Source organism: Carettochelys insculpta, chromosome 1 (genome assembly GCF_033958435.1).
Source record: "Carettochelys insculpta isolate YL-2023 chromosome 1, ASM3395843v1, whole genome shotgun sequence".
NCBI classification, from domain to species: Eukaryota; Metazoa; Chordata; order Testudines; family Carettochelyidae; genus Carettochelys; species Carettochelys insculpta.
This window is the reverse complement of record NC_134137.1, coordinates 278,417,384-278,432,910: the sequence shown is the minus strand read 5'-3', so window position 1 is coordinate 278,432,910 and position 15,527 is coordinate 278,417,384. Positions and strand designations below refer to the sequence as shown.

Here is a 15,527-nt window from a genome sequence, read left to right as displayed (position 1 = left end):
GGACTCCATATATAGCGAAATGGAAGGGTGGGCCTCGGGAGAGGGGTAAACAGAATACAGCTGAGTGTCATTCCACACACACACAAGTGCTAGGGACCAGAAAGGACCTTCCCATCTTCTAAAACTCTCACTGATCAGGCAGGGCCAGAGTTTCCAGTGCTCAGGAGCTACAAGCTGGGCCTGGCTTTACAAAACAGCCCAGCCCCATTTAGGCACCTAATTAAAGGCCAGGTTCTCAAAAGTGCTCAGCCCTGGGCATTCTGAGCTCTTGTGAATGTGGGTCCCTTCAAATCAGGTCCTGCCCTGTCCCAAACAGCCCTCTCTGCAGGCTGGTGTTTGTGCCTCATTTCTGTCCCAACCATTCATGTGCATAGGAACGGCTAATGATCTTGCCAATGGCTGTAATAGTTTACAGTGCACCCTCCCCACCCCCCTGCTGGCACTGGAAGGGGGCAGACTTAAGCTGGAGAACATAGGATTAGAGAGGGTCTTTAAGGGTTATGTAAAGCTACTCTCGGAGTAGGTCTTCACTGTGAGGAAAATTGACCCCCTCAGGGTGAATATTCTGGGGTTTGATTTTATGCTTCTAGTAGGGACATGCAAAATCTAACTACCCGGGGTCAGCAGTCGACCCCTGTTGTATTCCTCAACATTGGGAAGAGTAAGGGAGGTCAACAGGAGAATTCCTCCCATCAACCTCTCTCTCTATGGGTGCCCAAGTAAGTCAATTGCAGACAAGTTGGTTCTAGCTATGTAATTGCTGTAGCTACAATTGCTTATCTACAAGTGACTTTAATGTTCAGGGTAAACCTGGCCTTAGATAAAATAAAAACCTCTTTGTCTTTCTGGACATGATGCCACTAACCCAGCAGCCACCACAGACTCTGCAATGCAGCCCATGGCTACCTTCGTAGCTGTGTATTCCACAGAGATAACAAAGCTCAGGGAGCCCATCATAATCTGAACAGAAGAGCAGCTGCAAACTGCTCCCTTGAATGCAGCCTGTAAACATCTGTCAGTGTGCACCTTCACGGGGCAAAACAGGGCAAGACAGAGATTAATCATCCCCGCAGTCAGAACGAGAAGGAGCAGGCAGAACCGGGAAGGAGGCATGGTACAGTGTTTAAATTTTTTAAAGGTCTGGTAAGACTGGTTCCTCCTGCCCCACTGCTATAGCCTGAAGACTCCAGGCAGCTCAGGTGACCCTTTGCTACGTCAAGAATTAATTTTTAAAAATCTTGTTTCTGAGATATCGCCTTTGCCCCCTTCCCCAGCACTCCAGTGGGTACATCCTGCCGATTATAAACATCAGCACAAAATCCAAAGATGGCTGCATACTTTGCCACACTGTCTCCTAAGAGTCCATCCGCATCAAAGGGCATAACCAAGTCACATCATATTCACTATAATGAAAAGGGTGTGCGTGCAAAGGCACCTCTTTCTCCCTTCCCACCAAAACATCCCAACACACGTGGCTGGAAGTAAAATGAGGAGCCACCTCTCTTGTGGATAGGAGGAGAGGCAGCAGTAGGGGGGACTGCTGGACAATGGCAGGAGAAACTGGAGAGTGGGGTGGAAAGAAAGGTGATTACAGACATTGGTGGCTTCCTTCCAGTGCAAGAATCCCTCAATCCACCTGATCCCTAACACACCCTCTGCAGGCTCTTCCCCCGGCCCCTTTCCTAGGTCTGAATTCACACAGAGAGCTGTCCCACTCCCATGAGATCCTTTCAAGGTCTGGGAGGGTATTTACTTTTCAGAAAGGAATGCAAACAAGCTGCACACATTCCTCTGCTTGGCTGCTCACTCACCAAGAGAAGGTTCCAAACAGCTGACCTATATGTACACAAAAGGCCACAACAGAATGCACCAATGGTTACTGACTCAGCCATCTGATCTGACTGTGACCAACAACAGATCGTGCACCTGCTAAAAATGCAATTCAGAGACAAAAATCAGAGGAGAGAGAAGTATTTGGGTGCCTGGAAAGCGTACGACTGTGAAACAGGTTCAAGGACAAAGCAACAGGAACAACACTATACAGTATAGGGGCTGGACCAGCTGATCTAACAGGCCTTTTTTGTTTCTAACTTCTATTGATGGATCATTTTAAAAGCACCTGTTCCCATCATTGCAACTTCTTGAGATAGCTGAAGTTAATTCCCTTCTAATCCTTCTTTCTGGCTCCCATGCATGAAGGCTGTCTGGTAAGGTTGCCAGACGTCCTCCACAAAAATAATGGACACCAGCAGCCGTGGTTGGGGGGGAAGGGGGGGAATGTATTTTCTTCATTACTTGCAAATCGGTTCATTAGTTGCTTTATAAAATCAGTTAATTATATGGATAAATAACACTTTAACCAGAAAGCAATAGTGCAACCGATTTACAAATAACATTGAAAACATAGGTATTAATGAAGAAAAAAAAATCAACTTTATCTGCATTTAACTTGTATTCAAACAAAATTACATAACATGCACAAAATTCCATCCAATTCAGCACTGTAAAACTATCTGATTCTTCACCAGATCACAATAGACAAATACGTAAAACAATTATTGACTTTAAAAAAAAAAAACCAACAGAGATTATGGATGTTCTTCCCTCCTGGGGAACTCCTCACTGGAGGATGCAGTGTAGAGCAGGACTTTACCAGGGGTCACCCCAGAGCTAGATCAGTCCCTGGAGGACAGGCCCCTCCATGGCTGTCAGCTAAGCTGGGCAGGAGCGGCGTCCTAGCTGCTGTGTGCTGGGAACTGGGAATGGGTGACAGGAGCAGGGTCACTGCCCCACGCTCACGTCTCTCTCTGCACCTCCAGTTGAGGAGTCGCTGTATGTGATCCAGGTACTGCAGAAGGTTAAGACTGAGGTGAGCGAAAGCCTCATCCGCCACAAATGAGAGTCCCTGGCCTCCAGGAGGCGTGGGATGCAGGGGTTTTGCTGGAGCTGGCCTCTGGAGGTGCACTGGGGCTTGGCTGGAGAGTCCCTCCACTGGCTGAGAACTTATAACAAAATACCAGACATTTACGTGCCTGGTATTCTTTGATTTTTTTTAACTGGACAGAGAGCCCAAATACCGGACTGTCCCGTTCAATACCGGACACCTGGCAACCCTATCTCTGCGCTCAATAAGAGGTAGTGGAGTTTTCGCCAAGACAGGAAATCCTGGACTTTATTGCTTTGGTGGAGGGGAAAAAAAAAAAAAAAAGTGTTTATTGACTTCATGAAGGATCAGAAAACCAGGCTGTTTTCATGAGCTGCAGTGAGCACATTAACTGTCTGTCTGCATCACATGAAATTTGACCTTTGCAAGCCCCAGTACTGCAGAGAACACAGGGCGCAAGAACCGGAACGGAAATGGACACACAACGTTCCAAATTGTAGAGGTGATCAGAAAATATACAACGGCATTCTCAAAGGCTGGACTCTGACTACCTATAGCACAGGTCCAAGTTGACAGTTTGTCTGCCCCATAAAACTTAAAAGCCATTTTCTTTTGGCAGTAAGTCTAACTCCAGGATATGGTGAGGCTAGGGTTCATCTCTAACTGCTGAACCCTGCGTATTTATTTTGGTCCAGGGGCTGGTCAGATTAATCCAGGCTGCTTGGAATTCTGGCATGCTTCAAACCCAAATAATTTACTTTTCGGTCATCACACAGCAAGTTCAATGCCAAGCGTATGTTAGCCATCTTGAGTGCCTTTGCTGAAGCATATGAAAATCTTGGCCTCACACTGAACATCAAAAAGACCAAGGTTCTCTACCAACCTTCACCAATGGGATGATCTCATGCACCTTCTATTGAAGTCAGTGGAAAACTGCTGGAAAATGTGGAGCACTTTCCATACCTTGGAAGTCACCTTTCTGCTAAAGTTGACATTGATGTGGAAATCCAGCATCGACTGAGCCTTGCAAGCTCTGATTTTGCCTGCCTGAGACAAAGGGTCTTTGAGAACCGGCACATCTATCCCAAGACAAAGCTCCTTGTACACTGTGCTCTGGTTGTTCCAATGCTACTATATGCATGTGAAACCTGGACAACATACGAGCATCATTTGAAGGCACTTGAACAATATCATCCAAGCTGCCTCAGGAAAATCCTAAATAACTCTTGGGAGGATAGGTGCATGAACACTAGCATCCTGGAAGAGTTGAACAGGACCAGCACGGAAACTATTATTAACTTCATCGGACTGGTCACGTGGTTTGGATGTCTGATCAACACCTCCCAAACCAGATTCTGGTTTCCAAATTGGAGGAAGGACAGAGGAGCGTTGGGGGCCAGCAGAAGCGATATAAGGAAACGCTGAAGGCACACATGAAAAAAGTGCAGCATCGGTGTTGACGCTTGGGGGAATCTTGCCCAAGACTGTCCCCAGTGGAGAATGGAAATATGTGAAGGGGTGGCGCCATTTGAGAAGTCCTGCTACAGTGCCAACGAGGACAGGCAGAGAAGAAGAAAAGAGCGTCAAAAACTGCCCCGTGCCCCTCCAACAGCTACTAGCATCTGCCTCTTCTTTGACAAGACCTGCGGCTCCAGGATTGGGTTGATCAGTCATCAACGACTCACGAATAGGAGGGTGACACGAAGACGTCCTGCTCATTATCGAGTGACCGCCAAGATTAGCAAAGAACAGAATCTCACTTTCTTTTCAGCTGTTATTTAAAGTTATCCTGCTCACTGTGGCTAAGTTAGTTAAGCTGTTTATGGTCTAAAGACGGGGCACAGTGGAGATGCACCTGCTCATTCCAAGACTGAATTTGATGCAGGGACATTATTAAGTCCCTCTCTTCTTCCTTCCCAATTTTGCTGGGCAGTGCCTGGTGCTGGATTTGTGGCAGCAAGATACTAGATGGCAAGTACTGGAGAAGCTAGAGACAGAAGAGATCCCTCAGCCTCCATGATCTCTGCCTCATTCTTCTTACTCTTAAGAACTGAAGCACCTCTTACCAGTCAGCACCCAAGAATTCCTCTTCTTATCCCTAGTCTGAAAGGCTCCCGAGTAACAAGTCAGAGTCTACGATCCCCTCCTCCAATTTATCCTTCTGCCTTTTGCCAGGGTTCCCTGTAGTAGCTGGTTTAGTCCAGTTTTAAATGGTTCTGCAAAGTGCTGATTACTCATAACTCCCACTGGCTTCAATACAAGGGGAAGGTGCTCAGCATTTCATGGGATCCAGCAGCCCGTGACATTAGAGTCAACGCACCCGCCATTCACATTCTCCCCAGCTTCCTGTCCAACGCAGAATCCTCTACAAAAATCTCCCTACCAAGGCCTACATTCTTCCCACCTGTGAAGAATTCTGTGGGAGGAGAAACAAGCTCAGCAAGAACTCCACAATTCAAACTTCATCTGCATTCTTCCCTCAAAAGGAGGGGTTTCTCCTTTAGAGAGAGGGGAGGCCATGTGGTTCAATACCACATCCAGGCTGAGAATCCATAGCAAATCACAGCTGCAAGCCAGTGGGCAAGAGGGCCTCTGTGCTTCTTCACATGCCTCCTTCCATGGTTTCTTAAGTGACAGAGCAAACGGCTCCTTCAGGAAGTGCCTGCTTTTTGCTGGGCTCTTCCATGAGAGTGCAGGCCCAGAAGATGCGTTAACGCTTATTGGGGCAGCATTAGTTTTCAGGTACCTGTGCGGTTCTGAGGGGAGCATGCTGAAGAGAATGGCTGCTCCCTGGTTCCTTCCTCTCTCAGATCTTGAAGCTGTAAGACGTCCCCAGCCCATGGAGCCGGGATGGAGGGACCACTAGGAGGTGGGGTGGGAGATGCTGCACTGACTTCTCTTTTCTCCTTTCACTGCTTGGAGGGGTACGTGTTTCTGCTGTATTTTATTTTACTCACCTCTGTATGTCACAGCAGAGGATCCCAAACCTGCCTGGCCTTTCCCACCCTCCCAACTTCAAAATTAGCTCTTTCTTTTTCTCATCTGCCTTGAATACTATATTCCTCTATGCCTCTGCACAGGAAGTGACAGACCTCTCTCCCCAAGACACTCTTACCCTCTGGTACAACCACACTCTATTTTGCATTGTACTGCAGTGTTCTCTAAATTCTAGGTGTCTAGGTCTGAGTGTGTGAGGTATTCTGTGGGTGGTTCCCTGCCCTTTTCCTGAGGGTCTCTGTGGCCTTGTTACACTCCTTGCATTGCTACGCTTTCCCCCCTCAGGGATTTTCTTGTAGCTCTTAGAGATCAAAGAAACCTTCATGTGCAGAAAGTCCACAAACTCTGCAGGTGGAGAGTTCTTCTATGGACTGGGAGGTTTCTTTCCTTGGTTAAAGCTCTCAGTTTAACAGAAAGTTCCTGGCCCCCTGGTTTGGGAAAGGCTTTCAAGATAAAACATGATAGACCCTCCTAGTTAAATCAGAAAACTTGGACTCAGGAGCTGGAGAAACTGTTCCTGGCCTGCATTGCAACTGACTTGCTCAGCAATACTGGGTAAGTCACTGAGAGTCTCTGAGCCTGTTTCCCAAAAATGAAAAATAATGGGGATATATTACTTTCCTACAACACAGGGAACTTAATGCATTAGTATCTGTAAAACACATGGAAAGCATCACAGAAGTGCAAAGTATTTTTCCTATCACATTCAGCATCTCTCATCCTAAAGCATTTTATAGGCTTTACAAACCCCAGATACACAGTTGCTTTGCTCTCATACTCATTTAAACTGTTGCACTGTTACCCTTCTGAGTCTGCTGACAGCTGGAAATAGCACCACTGTGCTGGCCTAGAGCTCAGCGCATGGGTTCTATCCCTACGTTAGCCATTGTCCTGCTAGGTAGCACTGGGCAAGTCACTCTCTGTGTCTCAGGTATACCTCTCTGTAAAGTAGGCATAAGAGCACTTACTCAGCTCACTGAGGCACTGAAGTAGTGCTTAAAAGAGAGAAAGAACATGTTTCCCCTTTATAGCTGCTAGCTCTTTCCCCATCATCCTTGCAAACCAGTACCCCCTCCACACTAGCTTTTCCGTCACTGGCTACAACACTCACCCCCTGAGCTTTTCTAACCCCTCTCCATCATGCCCATCCTCCCACCACATCTTAAGTACTGCAGCCACAAGGCTCTCCTCTCCCTTGTCCCTCTCTGTTTATCAACTCTCCTAGAGACCCTGGCCTCCTCCTTTGCTGATAGCTTGTTACCTGGAAACCCTCCCTCCAGCAGAAACAGAATCCCAGGGGAAGTGGCTTACGATCTGGTTGCCATTCCAACCAAGACAGGAAGAAGTGAAGGCCGTTACCTAAGGGAGAATACAAGAACACCGAACTAAGTGTAACAGGCAGGATCCACACACTTCAGGAAGCAAGGTTCACTTGTTCTAGAGGGATGCAGGAGAATGTTCCTCCAGAAAATAAATTGACAGCGTGTGGGCCTACTGTCTGTTACAAGTTGCATGGAACTTTCCCTCCTAGTAGGAGCAATCCCTTCCCCCACACTGCTGTACCATTTGCTGGCTGCTGCCCTCCACTCCAGAGCCCGCCACAATTCAGCAGTGCTCTAGTTATACAGGGCTCTTTGCAAAACACGGGACCAGCTTTTCAGGATGAAAAGCCCAGGCACCCTATCTAGAAGCCTGACGCTAGCTAGCAACACGGGTGTGTGCACATCTAAAATCCAAAATGAGACTCCCAGTTGAGCTTCCCCTTCCTGAAGAGAGGAGGTGGAGGAGAAAACAAGCATATGCCAGATGTTAGTCAGATTGCTTAATGCATGACTGGAGGGTGTGCAGATACCACACCGATGAGTGTACTGCAATAACTCAGAATAGAACACCATGGGAAAGCCACTGGACAACATGGATGGGGATTATACAGAAGGTTTTTGTATGAGGAGAGGGAGGTTAGGGAGGAGAAGGGGAAAAAAGGACATCTACTGCCTCTCTTCTTCAGCTAAGCAAACACCCTTCTCTCTTCTCCTATGACAGATACCCGGTAGACCCAGCTGTATGTGAGAGCAAGCGCTAATTAGAGTGGAATGAACTAGAACAGGGATGAGTAAAATTTTTAGGTCATGCCCCCCTTTTGGCCCTGCAATTAACTGCCCCCCAAACCTGTGGGAGGACCACAGGAAGGGGGTGCTGGGAGGCTCCAAGGGGTGCCTCAAAGGGGGAGGACGCCAGGAGGATACCTTTTCAAGTCAGGGACTTGCTGGCTGTCCCAACACTTGACTCAAGGCCTCTGTGCATGTTGACTGGCCCAGTGGCGTGAACGTGTGTGTGTGTGTTCCCTTCGTGACACAGCAGCTGCATGGGCGGGGAGGAGGAGCCAATTGCGCTGCACCCCCACCCTTACAAAATGTCACACCCCTGACTTTATATCTCCTTGAACTAGAAGGCCCCATGGTAAGAGGTCAACAGATATCTGACATGATAGAGGATTGGTGACAGCAGCCTCAGAGATTCTGGAGTTGAACATGTGCTAACACAGACTATCACCAGTATCACAGGATCAATTAGAAAATGTCTTTGTTAGGCAGTCAAAGAAAGTCTGCAGAAGGTTATTACGGCTCAGACAAAACATTGTGGAACTGACAGGTAAACAAGGAAAGGACCAGAAACCAAGGACAGGCTTAATCCCCAAGGACACAGGTTTTTCCTGAAAAAGTAAAAAATATTACACCATACAAGAAGTTACAGTCTTTGTACACATTTTTTAAAGAAAACTTTGTTAAATACTTTTAAAAATGTACTGTGTATCCCTCCCAGCTTTACTTCTCTGGTTCTCTTCCTTGTGCTGAGAGAACTGATGGGCAGGATCCCTTGGGAAATGAAGATGAAGGGGAAAAGAATTCAGGAGTACTGGCAGTATTTTAAAGAAGTGTTACTGAAGCCAGAGGAACAAACCATCCCGATGCATAGCAAGAAATGCAAATATGGTAGGCAACCAGCTTGGCTTAACAGGGAAATCCTCAGTCAGCTTAAACTCAGAAAGGATAGGTATATGAAATGGAAATGTAGGACAGTTGACTAAGAAGGAGTAAAAATATATGGCTGGAGAATGCCAGGCAGTAATCAGGAAAGTGAAAGCACAACTGGAACTGCAGCTGGCAAGGGATGTGAAGGGTAACAAGAAGGGTTTTTATGGACATGTTAACAACAAGAGGGTTATCAGGGAAGGTGTGGGGCCATTACTGGATGAGGGAGGTAACCTAGTGACAGATAATGTAAGAACAGCTGAAGTACTCAAAGCTTTTTTTTGCTTCAGTCTCCATGGACAAGGACAGCTCCCACACTATGGTGCTAGACAATGCAGTATGGGAAGGTGGAGGGCAGCCATCGGTGGGTAAGGAACAAGTTAAGAGCTACTTAGAAAACCCAGATGTACACAAATCCATGGGTCAGGATTTAATGCACCCAAGGGTACTGAGGGAATTGGCAGAGGTCATTGCTGAGCCTTTGGTCATTATCTTTGAAGACTCTTGGAGATCAGGAGAGATCTCGGATGACAGGAAAAAAGGCAAATGTAATGCCCCTCTTTAAACAAGGAAAGAAGGACAATCCAGGGAACTATAGACCAGTGAGCTCTACCTCAATCCCTGGGAAAATAATGTAGGGGATCCTCAAGGAATCCATTCAGGAGCACTTGGAAGAGGGGAAAGTGATCAAGAGTACTCAACACAGATTCACCAAAGGCAAGTCATGCCTGACCAATCCGATTAGCTTCTATGACAAGGTAGCAGGCTCTGTGGACATGGGGAAGTCAGTGGATGTGCTATACCTTGACTTCAGCAAAGCTTTTGATACGGTCTTCCACAACACTCTTGCCCATAAGCTGAGGAAGTACGGATTGGATCCATGGACTAGAAGATGGACAGAAAGCTGGCTTGACAGTCAGGCCCAATGGATAGTGGTCAATGGCTCAATATCTGTACGGCAGTTGGTTTTAAGTGGAGTGCCCCTAAGGCTCGGTTCTGGGGTTGGTGTTGTTCACCATCTTTATTAATGACCTGGATGAGGGACTGGGCTGCACCTTCAGCAAGTCTGCAGATGACAGCAAGCTAGGGGGAGAGGTAAATACATTGGAGGGTAGAGAGAGAATCCAGAGTGACCTGGATAAACTGGAGGGTTGGGCCAAAAGAAATCTGATGCAATTCAACATGGAGAAGTGTACAGTTCTGCACTTGATACTGAAGAATCCCAAGCGTTGTTATAGGCTGGGGACTGACTAGCTAAGCAGCAGTACAGAGGAAAGGAACCTAGGGGTTATGGGGGATGGAAGGCTGGATATGAGTAAACAGTGTGCCCTTGTAGCCAAGAAGGCTAATGGCATATTGGGGTGCATTAGGAGGAGCATTTCCAGCAGATCTAGAGAAGTGGTTGTTCCCCTCCATTTGGCACTGGTGAGGCCACATATGGAATACTGTATCCAGTTTTGGGGGCCCTTCCCAGTATAAAAAGGATGTGCATGTACTGGAGCAGGTTTAGCAGAGAGTAACAAAAATGTTTAGGCGGCTGGAACACATGACCTATGAGGAGAGGCTGAGGGATTTGGGCTTATTTAGTTTACAGAAGAGAAGACTGAGGGGTGATCTAATAGCAGCCTTCAACTTCCTGAAGGAGAGCTCTAAAGAGAATGGAGAGAAACTGTTCTCGTTGGTGACAGATGGCAGAACAAGGAGCAATGATCTGAAGTTACAAAAGGAGAGGAGTAGGCTGGATATTAGGAAAACCTACTTCACCAGGAGGGTGGTGAAGCACTGGAATATGTTGCCTAGAGAGGTGGTGGATTTTCCATCCCTAGAGGTTTTTAAGTCCCAGCTTGACAAGGTCCTGGCTGGGATGACTTAGCTGGGGTTGATCCTGCTTGAAGCAGGGGGCTGGAATAGATGACCTCCTAAAATCACTTCCAGTCCTACGATACTTTCGTTCTGAAACAATTTTCCAATTTCTAGCTCTTGCTTCAGTTCCTAATTCATTCCTTATTTTTATATTAACCAGCAGGGCCCATCCCTTTGTGGGTTTACCAAACTGGGAGCTCACTGCCCACTCCAGCCCCAAGGATCTGACTGGGGCTAGGGGAAGCAGGGCAGCCCCAGCCCTGGGGATTCAGCCAGGTCACAGAGCTCTGCCAGCAACTGCAGTTCCAGGCACCCAGCCAGGGCCGGGAGCTGGCTGGGGCACGGAGTCCTGCTGGCAGGTCCAACCACGGGGACAAGGGAAACCCGGCAGCTCCAGCCCCAGGGATCCAGCTGGGGCTGGAGGGACCTCAGCAGCCTGGGGGCCAGAAGCCAGCTGGTGTGCAGAGCTCTTCCAGCAGCTCCAACCCTGTGGATGCAGTGGGGGCCAGGGGAACCCCAGGAACCCCAAGGGCCAGGAACTGTCAGGGGCATGGAGCTCCACCAGCTGACCAGGGGCCAGAAGCCAGCAGCTCCAGCCCCAGGGGAACTCCTCCTGTAGTTAAGTGCAACCAAAAGATTAAGAAGAATGCTGTTCTTCTTAGATTTGCAAGGTCTTGAATTAGATCTTATTTGTCAGCTCTCCCATGTGATTTATGTCTTGTATCTTTTGCCTATCTAAAAATTTGATAGGAGCAGAGAACATCTGTCCAACTACTTGTAAAGCACTGAGGCAAAAATCCATCATGCTATAGAAAAAGACCCCAGTCCTGCCAAAAACACTGGCGAACAACTCATTTAATTATTAGAAATCGATACATTACTAAAATGTCTTGACACTGAGCCAATTCTTCAGGGGAAGAAGCCCTAATCAAAGGAGTTCAGTGAAACAGATTAGAAAACACAAAGAAAACCTCCCTGTTAGAAATTCCACAGATTTTGTAAAAGCTTCCCACATATTTCTATCAATGTTGATCATGGATTTTGGGGCCAGTAGCCAGGAGAAGAATCACTCCACAAGATAATGGAGGGCACAAGGAGCTAAATAAGGAATTAGCCTTAATAATTGAGCCAGGTGCATGTGATTATTAGTGCCATAAACCCAGAGAATCATGCACAGTCCTTGCCCTGGAAAGCTAGCTGTGAGGCTGAAACAAGCATGTATTCACCCCCCGCCCCCCCGAACGAGCAGAGACACCACCCCTGTCATTGCACCGATGGGAATGGGCAGCTGCAAGGGCAGGGAGCAGAGATTACAGCTACCCCCACAGCTACTCCAGTCCCCACAACTAGGTTGTTCCCCCAAACCTTATCTCTTCTGCTGCAACCACCTACCACTTCTATGCATGTAGGTACACCAGATCCTCTGAGCTCCCTGTAGTCCCTACTAAGGGTGCCCAGTGTGGCTAGATATATTTCCATAGGTTTCATCACATGACACAACATGACTTTATTGTATTAACTTTTAATTCCTGGAAACCAGGGCAATCCTGGAGAGTTGGTAACCCCCGAGTCCACCCCGCGCCCCATAAGAAGAGACGCTCGGTTTGTTATTGTAGGGTCACACGAGCACTGTAAGGCTCGGCGCACCTGTAAGACAAGCCCGCCCCGTCCTCCAGCGTTCGCCTCTGGCCAGCAGGACCCTTTAAATAAGAAAACTTCGGAGACACTTCCCCTCCCCGCACACGGGGATTGGCTGGAAAGAAGGCCACGGCGTCCAGCTTCCCTTCCCGCTCTCCATTGGCCGCGGGTGCTTGTCAATCAACGTCAGACTCACCTCCCTGTCGGCCGGAGCCGTGTCAATCTCCACTTTAAGACTGTAGGACCCGCCCAACCACTCGCGCCTACCCAGCTGCTCTCGCTGCTGCGCCCCCGAGGAGGGCGCGGAGCGGGCGGCGGAGTCGGGGCGGCCGGGGTGCGGGATGGGAGGGGGGCGGAGGGACTCACCGATGCGCTGCCCCACGGGGGAGCTAAAAGGGTTGCCCAGGAGAAACTCCATAGCTGCCACCGCCGCCGCCGCACGGCTCGGGAATCAGCTGACAGCGCGGGCGCCTGTCACGTGAACCCACTCGGCTTCGGGACAGGGTGTGTCTCGCAACCCCGCCCATTCGTGACGACAGCGGGCGGCATTCTGTCCTTCCAGAGAGGGCCCGAAGCCCTGGCCTACGTCGTGACGTCACCACACGATGTCACACATCAGCACCGGCTGTAGGGTTCCAAGCTGGCTGCTAAAGAGGAGTGGGCCCGCACCCAGTCCGCCTCCTTCGGAGTTATTCTCTCCCATCCACTCACCGTTCTCACCCCCCTGAGCCCCTCACCTTTCCCCCTCTGCTTCCCTCTTCCCTTCCCTGCTGAGTGCCCTCCAGCCCTGTCCGCAGCACTGCACCAACCTGCAACTAAAGGATTTCAGGAAAAAATTTTAAGTAGTTTCAACTTGTGCTGCAGATCCACTCAGGGTAGCGTCTTGTGTAGGTGTCATTACTGTTAGAAGTTTGTGTTCCACTGCCTCTGAATCAAATCAAGCTTATTATTTCCATGGGCACTGGTGGAGGCCACTGCAGAGTGACAGAACTACTTCATTATGGGGCTTTTGCTGCAGAATGTAGGGCCCCTCTTTTTCCACCCCAGCGGTTTCTTTTAAACTGACCAACACCAGCTCCAAATAGTTTACAGTTGCTGTGTTTTGAGTGGTGGACTAGAACGGAGCCTGCAGTACATCACATATACCAAACAATTCTCAGCACGACATCTTTCTGTCACTGTTTCTTTCCAATGTTTGATGCATGGTGGTAGGAGGAACTGACAACCACCCTGAATATGTAAGTCTTTTTCCACCAACATGCTAAATTGCTCTGTGAGGCTGTCTCTACACGGGCACATACCTTCGAAATAGCCATATTTCGAAGATTACTAATGTCAGTGCCTCATTAGCGTTAGGACACTTCCGGCCGCATCGCTTTGAAAGTGCAGGGCTCAGCGCAGCTACATGGGAGTCCTTTTCGAAAGGACCCATACCTTTCAAAATCCCCTTATTCCAATTCAGATAAGGGGATTTGAAAAGGTGCAGGGTCCTTTCGAAAAGGACCCCTGTGTCGTTGTGCAGCTGGAAGCATCCTAATGCTAATGAGGCACTGAATATTCAATTCAGCACCTCATCAGTAATCTTCGAAATGGCCATTGACATGGCCATTTCAAAGATTTGTGCCCGTGTAGACTTCCTGAATGTAGATCAGGCAGTGGTTTAATGGGAACATTGAAATGCGTGAGGGTAAGTGGTTACGTACTTATGTGAGTGAACAGTAATATTCTGCATCATCATCAAGGGTTGAGACATCGCAACACACAAGTTTTGAGGCTGCAACTGACCCCTGAGTTTCTCAACCTGCAAACAGAATTTTAAAAGAATAAGATGACAACATTCAATCCTACTACAGTACTCTCCTGTGTCCCCTTCCTGTAACTGTTGGTTTCCCAGAATGATCCGGAACCACCAGTACTATTTGCTTGCAACACGTGAATTCAGGGCAGGGAGTGTCACAGAGCATAAAACAGGGCCCAAAAGTGGGACATTAACAATGCTAGATAACAGTTCTCAAGTATGTCTCTCATCAATGACACTAAAGAATATGGAATAGGGTTCTAAATAATTATCAGTAATTTTCAAGAGATCTATCAAGCAGAATGTGCTATTAGAAATGAGGTGTTGGGATATGCTACCCCTAGAACAGGAAAGGTTTAATAATACTAAAAACTGGCATTGGGGACAAGATATAGAGCATGCTATAAATAATGACTCAGACTCCAAACGTTAAAAATATTATATATAAGTACAGTACAAAAAAGTTTCTTTATACATACACTGCAATGCATTCTGGAGCATATGGCAAGAAAAATAACAAAAATATAAAAAATGCTAGGTCTCAGTCCAAAGTTTTCCCTCTAATACCAAATACCACAACGTACAGATTATACAAATATTTACAAATTTTAAATAAAAAATACATTAGGGTTTCTGTGTGTGGTTTTTTCTTTTTTAAACTCTTCAAGAGTTTATCATTATACAGATGGCAAAATGACAGCTGATTGATCCCCATTTGTTCTTTCACTACAGTACTCTTCATTATGGAGAGCTGGAAACAGTCAGGTGTTCTACGCCATTTTCAAGATAGGTGAGGGTCCAGATGCCAATGAAGATCCTTCTGCTCATCCCACCTCCCTCACATGGTGCTTAGGGTTAGCCACATATTTTTGAGATGTTTATGTCCATGTCCGTGAACTGGACTCAGATCTACTATATGCTCTTTAAGAGCCCTCTGCGTCATCCACTGACCCGGCTCTGTTGACTGACCAACAAAGCAGCACCGAAATGGGAGTAGAAACAGTGTGTCTGGGTCTACACAAGCCCCTTCCTTTCGAAAGGGGCATGTTAATGAGCGGGTTTGAAAGATGCTAATGAGGTGCTGCAATGAATATGCAGCGCCTCATTAGCATAATGGCAGCTGCAGTGAATCAAAAGTGCAGCTTTTAGAATCACACGCCACCCGTGGAGATGGGACCTTCTGAAAGGACCCCCCCCTCCGTTTTTGAAAGCCCTTCTTCCTACGGGGCTCGTGTAGAGACAGGGTGCAAGACAGCAACTACCACATTGGTGAACCTGAGGGATACACAGTAGAAAGGATGGGGTGGAAGCTTCC

The 15,527-nt window shown here is 47.7% G+C and overlaps 1 protein-coding gene across 3 annotated transcripts in view; it reads right to left on the bottom strand.

Annotated features, from left to right (window-relative positions):
- TOM1 (target of myb1 membrane trafficking protein) overlaps positions 1–12,906 on the bottom strand; it is a 33,445-nt gene extending 20,539 nt beyond the window's left edge. For all 3 annotated transcript variants that reach the window (XM_075008213.1, XM_075008219.1, XM_075008230.1), the window contains exon 1: positions 12,781–12,906. In XM_075008213.1, coding sequence (XP_074864314.1) covers positions 12,781–12,832 — 52 coding nt within the window. In that variant the 5' untranslated portion in view covers positions 12,833–12,906. The remainder of the gene's footprint in view (positions 1–12,780) is intronic.
- Positions 12,907–15,527: the final 2,621 nt, after the last annotated feature.